This window comes from Uloborus diversus, unplaced genomic scaffold (assembly GCF_026930045.1).
Source record: "Uloborus diversus isolate 005 unplaced genomic scaffold, Udiv.v.3.1 scaffold_366, whole genome shotgun sequence".
Classification (NCBI taxonomy): domain Eukaryota; kingdom Metazoa; phylum Arthropoda; class Arachnida; order Araneae; family Uloboridae; genus Uloborus; species Uloborus diversus.
Window position 1 is genome coordinate 16,648 of NW_026558534.1, and position 8,705 is coordinate 25,352.

Here is an 8,705-nt window from a genome sequence, read left to right on the forward strand (position 1 = left end):
GGCATGTTTGTCTAAAAGTTGCATGCCCAGTTTTCCTTATTGTATATCAATAAAAGCATTTGAATATGTCGTACAGCCTTGATCAAATGAATTATTTTCATATCAATCATTTAAAAAAATAGTTTGAAGAAATAGTACATAATAAGCCATCATTGAATTTAAAGAAATTTAAATTATATAACGGGAAGGATGGCTTCCACGCAAACCGGAAACAGAAACCAACTTAGCAGTAGGGCTTGAAATAAATTTTGAGCTCCAAGTAAGGATACAGTAATTTTTAATAAAATACGAAATAATTATATTTTAAGAAAAAATATTTGATTAAAAAATTACATGCCCGGCCGGGCATGTCAGGGTAAAAGATTCATGCCCTATAGAAATTTTTACATGCCTCGGGCATGTTGGGCGGAATAATTTTCGAGCCCTGCTACCAAAATAATTAAGGTATGTAACAGGGGTGATTGTGTTTTGTTTATTCACTGGAAATACAGTAGTGTGTTCACTTTCATCTCCCTACCTCCGATTTCCCCCCTTTACTTCAAATGTTCAACTTTTGTTGGGTTGTATTCTCTTGGTGTTTTAATTATTTTTCCTAAGTTATTTTTACTTTCTTTTATATCTGATACACGTAGAAGGATCTTTGGTTCGATAAAATTCTCGAGTTCTGATTTTCGATGTGTGATGAATAGCTGAATCCATTTTTGAGGATTTCTGAAAAATATCTGTCACAAAGTATCTGTGTGATCCATCTTTTTTGGCTATGAAACTTCCATTTTGGAAAACTTCCAGGTGTGCGCTCCCACTGTAACGCTTGAATAACACCCTCTTTATCATCAAGAGTCAAATAAAAGTGCAATTCCAGAACTGCAATTTTGAAAAAATTATAGGAGAGAGCCCCTGATCTCCCCCCCTCTCTCCTTAAAACAATTAGAGAAAATCCTGAAATTGCTTTTTTGGGTGTCAATTTCAAAAAACTGCTGGGGGAATGACACCAAAATTTACCTTCCACTAACATTATCAAGATCTATCAAAACTGTGTTTTTAAAGCTACAAGTTTGAAAAATTAAGTGAAGCGCCCTTCTCCCTTCCTCCACTCTCGCCAACAGTATTAACGTCTTAAATTTGATTTTCAGGGCTTCAATTACGAGAAAATGCCGGGAGAGCTTCGGAAAACTTTTTCTTAACGTCACAAAGGTCAGCTACAATTGCAATTTCAGAGGATCAATTTCTGAAATCTGCCTGTCCCCCAACCATAGATAGCCTAAAACAGCGTTTTTAAGACTTTAAATGCGGAAATTTTCCGGGGGCCAGCTCCCGAGTCTCCCTTTTCCCTAACATTACCATAGATAGTCTAAAACTGCGTTTTTAGAACTACAATTTTGAAAACCTATCGGAGGAGAGCCCCTGATCCCTCCCCTCTTCCTAACACAACAGTAGACTATCTACAATTGCGTTTGTGAAGTTTCAATATTGAAAAATTACCGGGAAGGGGCCACCAAACCTTTTATCCCCCTAACATCACCAGAGATTGTCCAAAACTGGTTTTAAAACTACAACTTTGAAAATTTTACGGGGGAAAAAACCCCGGACCCCTAGCTAAGTGGCTATTATATTTCTGTTTCAAGGTTCATATTGTATACATCTAGTAATAAACTCCATCCCAATCCCAGAAAGTTGAACCCATTCTCTCTGTAATTACTCATATGTTTGAAAAAAAAAAAAATAAATAAATAAGGTGTAGCAAAACTCAGGGTCTCCAAAACTTGTTTACTCAAAGTCCATGTCGTAAATTTTGGGAAAACAAGGCGGGACAAACCAACAAAATTTCAGCTCTAATGGTATTTGTTGGCGCACTCCTCCCCCCCCCCCCCCCCCGCCCATGAATTCGAATAGAAATTAGATACTCTAAAAACTCATGTTTAGCCCGATTCGAAAGTGAGAAAAAATTTTTTTTTGGGGGGGGGGGGGGAATTCGCGGCATTGATCTTGGGGGGGGAGGAGATGGGCACCCCTGGTGAAAATTACAGCAGCGTTGCAAGGTTTTTACCATCCTGTTCAAAACCTTTGAGCCCAAAACTGTCCGAAAGTGTCAAAAACTATTTTTTGAGAAACTATATTTTGTGAGAAAATGTCAAAAACAGAACAAAATGCGCCGAAATTATGTTTTTTTTTTTGCTATATAATATATATTTGTTTGATGTGAACATTCAAGTATAAATATATTTATAACTTATTTACACAGCTGATTTTAATCTAGTTACGTAGAAATTAAACTCTTCATTAAACATTTCAACTATTATGCATGTTTTTTTACCACAAACCAATTTTTTCGATATTTATGCATGTGCGCAAAAGAAAGTGTTCAAAATATAAATGCAATAAATTAAAATTTTTTGTAGTTACAGAATATGTATATTTATATATATATATATATAAAGAATATGAACTAAAAAAAAAGAATAGGACAAGTTTTAAAATATAATGTTTAATCATCAATTTCTTGTTCTTTAAGCTATGATTAAAAAATAATTGTCGTTAAAACATCATGCAAAACTTATTTGCAAAAATCATTTTAAAAATTAGGCTTTTTTTTTTTGTACCTAAATATTGCACAGTTGAGTTATAAATGGAACTGAAATTAATTGTCTTTGTAGTGTTGTGAATTTTATTTCATAACTCTACCACTGTTACATCAGGAAGTTTTTATGTGACAATTTTGTTTAAGTAAAATATTTTTTAAACGAACATTTTGGAAAAAAAATATTATCAAATACTCACACATTAATTAAACTTCATTAATGTGTATATTTTTATGCATTACGAATATTTCAGTAAATATGAATTGATTGGGTTACGCCCCCTTAGCTTTAGCGTACTTTTGGACAGTTTGAGACGGTTTTGGACGGTAAAAACCAACTGTCCTGTGCTAAACCAGTTTTGGACAGTCCAAAACAAAACCCTGCTCAGTTTCCAAATCGATTAACTCCACTTTTTAAAAAAATCCTCATTTCTGCTTCAATAGTGCTTAATCAATGCTTAAAATATGAATTTATGTGAAACTTTTGGTTCATTTCTGATCCTGAAATGGCAGAAAATATACCACGAGGGCCCATTCACTCTTATGGATAATAGTATCTTCTTCATCACTTTTCTCGACTTATTGCTTAATGGAGTTAATCGATTTGGCAAGTGAAGCATCCATATATCAGTTCATATATTTATCATGATATGTATCACAATATGTATTCAATGTTTATTTTGAAAATACCTTGATATTTTTTATCTTTATTATCTGAGCTACTATTCAACACGGTTCGTACGCTCCTTCAAAACTCCTCCAATACTCCTTCATTTGGGAAATTTTTTCGAAGGGCCCTTCAAACTCCTTCATTTTGTTTAGAACTCCTACAAAACTCCTTTTTTAGTTGAAGACTACATAGTCTTCCTCTATGACAGTAACTTAAAATACATACTTTGATTGACAACTTAACTTTGTCACAAGGGTGATAAGGGTGATGAAGGGGTGAAAAAATTATTAGATGACTAAGACATTTCATAATTGAAGTAAACCATGCTTAAATGGGGGCTTGACTATTTTTCAAGTTTTATGATTATTGCATTTCCTTCCTCCACACTCTCAGCTGCAAAAGTCGGTTTCTCTAATCATTACTTAAAGATACATAAGCAGATGTACTGTGGTATATTCAGTAGTGTATTTCATGCAGAAGTACTATATTCAGTGATAGTGTTAAAAACATAATTATTTAACAAATGGCAGTTATAATATTGTAAAATGGGTCATCCACAAGTGATGTCATGCCTTGAGGAGGAGGGAGACTGGTTCACGAAATTGTGACGAGGGAAGAGATAGGGTGACAAGAAGTGACAACACACAGTTATTATAACAATATGTTTATACAAAAATGACATGTGACAAGAGGAGGAGTAGGATGAAGTGTGACGCTTTGTGACAAAGGGGGTAGGGGGTCAGAGATGTTGAAAAAAAAAATGCGACTACATTTAAGGACAGCACATTAGTATGTTTTCCTTCAAGTCCTCATTTTACTCCTCCAAAACTCCATCATTTAATTTCTGAAATTGAGTAAGAACCCTGTCAAGCAACATAAAAAGCATTTGGGTTAACCAAATTAATGTTATTTATTTCTTTTTAAAAATAACAGAAAAGGTAATATACTAAATTTATATTATGTATTGATATTTTATTATCATAGTAATAGTATTATATGCCCCATTACTCAACAAATAAATAGTAATTATGATTATATGTAACATTTTTATTAAAAATTTTTTTATTTGATTGTGTTTACAATTTAATTCTTTAAGATGCTTTCTTTTTTGTGTGTAGGTGCTTCTTCGTGCCAAGTTCGGCTCTTTAAACCGGACATCGCATCATAGACATCGGGAGATTCTGCTCCAATACAAGTGATTTTCAAACATTGAAGAGTTTTCGGTATAGCTATGCTGTCTGAGCATTCTTTTGAAAGAGGACATTCATCTTTACACTTCTTTGCACTGTGAAATGATATTTTATTATTTTATACCAGAATTTTTTAAAATTTTGAATTTAAGAATACAAGTTGAACATGGCCTGTGTATAAACACCTCTCACATAAGGCCCCTTAAATTGAAGAACACAAAAGTCTATTTTATTTGTTTTTATGGAAATTTGCAAATTAGGGAATGAATTTTGAGTCATCAAGAAAGAGGTGGCTTTTGACAATAGATTGTTGATAAATATCCATAACCTTGATAATATTCTCTAATGTGCAGCAAAAGATATCTATTCCATTTTTTTTACTAGTAACATTTACTGTACGCAAGTAAAATTTAGAGGTTTTTTAGCTGAACTAAACCAAAATTAGAAGCACATAGCATTTATGTAATGAAATTAAACATACCTTAGGATGGCTTTTAGGCTGCTGCTTTATGTAAATCTTTATCTTCAAATTAACTGAGAAAAATAAGAAGACGCATTTAGTGTTTGTGTAATGAAGCAGCATATTATTGAACTTGCCTTAAAATCTGCCTTTGAGCTACTGCTTCATGTGAAAGATAATCTTCAAATTATGTGGACATGTCTGTTCCTATAAAAACAAACTCAAATATGCATGAAACATTGTGCACTGAAAGGAAACCATATGCTTGTGATTATTGTAAAAAATCATTTTTGCAAAATTCAGAATTAATAACTCACTTGAGAATACACACTAATGAGAAACCATATGCTTGTGAGTATTGTAAAATGACATTTTCTCAGGGTTCCAGTTTAAAAACACATTTAAGGGTACACACTAATGAAAAACCGTATTCTTGTGTGCACTGTAAAAAGACATTTTCTCAGGGTTCTAGTTTGAAAATACATTTGAGGGTGCACACTAAAGAAAAACCATATTCTTGTGAGTATTGTAAAATGACATTTTCTCAGGGTTCCAGTTTAAAAACACATTTAAGGGTACACACTAATGAAAAACCGTATTCTTGTGGTCAGTGTAATAAGACATTCTCTCAGAGTTCACATTTAAAAGCTCATTTGAGGATACACACTAATGAAAAACCATATTCTTGTGAGTATTGTAAAATGACATTTTCTCAGGGTTCCAGTTTAAAAACACATTTAAGGGTACACACTAATGAAAAACCGTATTCTTGTGTGCACTGTAAAAAGACATTTTCTCAGGGTTCTAGTTTGAAAATGCATTTGAGGGTGCACACTAAAGAAAAACCATATTCTTGTAAGCATTGCAAAAAGACATTTTCTGTTAGTTCAAGTTTAAAAACACATTTGAGGACACACACTAACGAAAAACCATATTCTTGTGACTGTTGTAAAAAGGCATTTTCTCAGTTTGTTTATTTGAAATCACATTTGAGGACACACACTAACGAAAAACCATATTCTTGTGACCATTGCAAAAAGACATTTTCTCAGGGTTCTAGTTTGAAAATACATTTGAGGGTGCACACTAAAGAAAAACCATATTCTTGTAAGTATTGTGAAACAAAGTTTTCTAATAATTCTAGCTTGAATCTACATTTGAGAATACACACTAATGAAAAACCATATTCTTGTGCGCATTGTAAAAAGACATTTTCTCAGAGTTCCAGTTTGAAATCACATTTGAGGACACACACTAACGAAAAACCATATTCTTGTGAGTATTGTAAAACAACATTTGCTCATAGTTCAAGTTTAAAAAATCATTTGAGGATACACACTAATGAAAAACCTTATTCTTGTGAGTATTGTAAAAAGGCATTTTCTCAGATCGGAAATTTGAAAACACATTTGAGGAGACACACTAATGAAAAACCATATTCTTGCGAGCATTGTAAAAAGCCATTTACTGATAGTTATGCTTTGAAAACACATTTGAGGACTCACACAAAGGAACAACCCTATTCTTGTGAGCATTGTAGTAAGAAATTTTCTGTTAATTCAAGTTTAAAAATACATTTGAGGACACACAATAATGAAAAACCATATTCTTGTGATTATTGTAAAAAGAAATTTTCTCAGATTGGTCATTTGAAAACACATTTGAGGGTACACACTAGGGAAAAACCATATTCTTGTGACCATTGCAAAAAGGCATTTTCTGTTAATTCAAGTTTGAAATTACATTTGAGGACACACACTAACGAAAAACCATATTCTTGTGAGTATTGTCAGAAGACATTTTCTTTTAGTGCAAATTTAAAAACACATTTAAGGACGCACACAAACGAGAAACCATATTCTTGTGAGCATTGTAAGAAGGCATTTTCTAATACTTCAAATTTGAAATCACACTTGAGGATACACACTAATGAAAAACCATATTCCTGTGAGTATTGTAAAAAGACATTTTCTCATAGTTTTTCTTTCAAAAAGCATTTAAGGATGCACACTAATGAAAAACCATATTCTTGTAATCATTGTAAAAAGGCATTTTCTGTTAGTTCAGTTTTGAAAACACATTTGAGGATACACACTCATGAAAAACCGTATTCCTGTGAATGTTGTAAAAAGACTTTTTCTTCTAATTCAGGTTTGAAATCTCATATGAAGACACACACTAATGAAAAACCATATTCTTGTGATCAGTGTAATAAGACATTCTCTCAGAGTTCAAGTTTAAAATCACATTTGAGGACGCACACTAATGAAAAACCATACTCCTGTGAGTTTTGTAAAAAGGCATTTTCTTTTAATTCAAATTTTAAAACACATTTGAGAACACACACTAATGAAAAACCATATTCTTGTCAGTATTGTAAAAAGGCATTTTCTGATCATTCTACTTTGAAAAGACATTTGAGGACTCACACAAAGGAAAAACCATATTCCTGTGAGTATTGTAAAAAGACTTTTTCTCGGATGTCAGATATGAAAATACATTTGAGGATACACACTAATGAGAAACCATATTCTTGTGCTCAGTGTAACAAGACATTCTCTCAGAGTTCACATTTGAAAATTCATTTGAGGACTCACACAAAGGAAAAACCATATTCTTGTGAGTATTGTAAAATGACATTTGCTCATAGTTCAAGTTTGAAAAAACATTTGAGGATACACGCTGAAGAAAAACCATATTCTTCTCATTAGTGCTGGGCGATGTTGCAGATTTGAACATTGCGATACATTGGCAGTGAAATATCGCGATATTCCAATGCATTGCAATGTTTTGGTATATTTTCTCTTCCTTTAATTAGGTGTGTCCTTGGCAGGTGAGGGAAAGGTCATGGTTCATGCTGCTCTATTGAACTTTTTTAGAGGTTTTTAAAATTATTTGGTTTCGGTTGGGGGGGGGGGTTACCCTCCTGAATAAATATAAATTGAAGACATTGTCGCTGAAAATCATTCCTCTAGCACCAGTAATAATTTATTTCATATGTTTTTTTGTAGAAGTTGCCCCCCCCCCCATCTTCCCTCCGTTATTATGAAATAATTGGTGTACGAGATGATTATGGACTGAACATCATATTTTTGGTTGTATGAATTAAGTTTGAATGTAACTGCAAAAAAAAATGAAAATACAATTTTTTTAAACAATAAAATGGTTGGGATTGTTAATTTACATTAGCCTGATGAAATCATGACTTCAATAAAGTGGTTAAAAATGATTAAAGTCTGTTGATTGTTTTGTTTTTTTATTTTGCAGTTTTAGGGAATGTGATTCTGACTATTAAGTACATTGTACATACAGCATCATCTTCAATTAGAAAAGGTACAATTCTTGCTGTGTGATAACAGATTTCACTACTCCAGAACTTATCTTACAATATTACCCTGATAGCGGGACGAAAACGTGAATTTCAGAGCGACAAAGGACATCTGTGCCAGCGGATTTGTGTGAGGCCCCCCCCCCCTTTCTCAGGCTGCAGCTAGGCATCTGAGCGCACTTGTACATACAAGGGTAGGAGTTGTCCTAAACTGTAAAATTTCAAATTTTGTCCTAAATTTTCGAGCTTTGTCCTAAAATTCCTAAACTTTTCATCAATTTATGCCATACTTGCACAAATAAAGAATACTTATCCAAATAAAACACAATGTTAAAAAATTAAATGTACTTAAACATTTAGTATTTGAGACACTTGTTCAATTAAACAAGTTATTAAGCTACATAAACTCACATCAGGTGTTCGACATGCCATGTGGTGAGAATTCACATGTTGTGAACCAAAAATATATTAAAATGAAA

The 8,705-nt window shown here is 32.9% G+C and overlaps 1 protein-coding gene across 1 annotated transcript; it reads left to right on the forward strand.

The window, feature by feature from the left end:
- The first annotated feature begins 3,923 nt into the window (after nucleotides 1–3,923).
- Nucleotides 3,924–8,067, forward strand: LOC129233383 (zinc finger protein 26-like). The gene is made up of 2 exons (XM_054867418.1): nucleotides 3,924–3,955; nucleotides 5,854–8,067. Exons 1-2 carry the CDS (start codon nucleotides 3,924–3,926, stop codon nucleotides 7,607–7,609), a joined length of 1,788 nt encoding a protein of 595 aa, XP_054723393.1. The 3' UTR covers nucleotides 7,610–8,067.
- The last annotated feature ends 638 nt before the right edge of the window (nucleotides 8,068–8,705 follow it).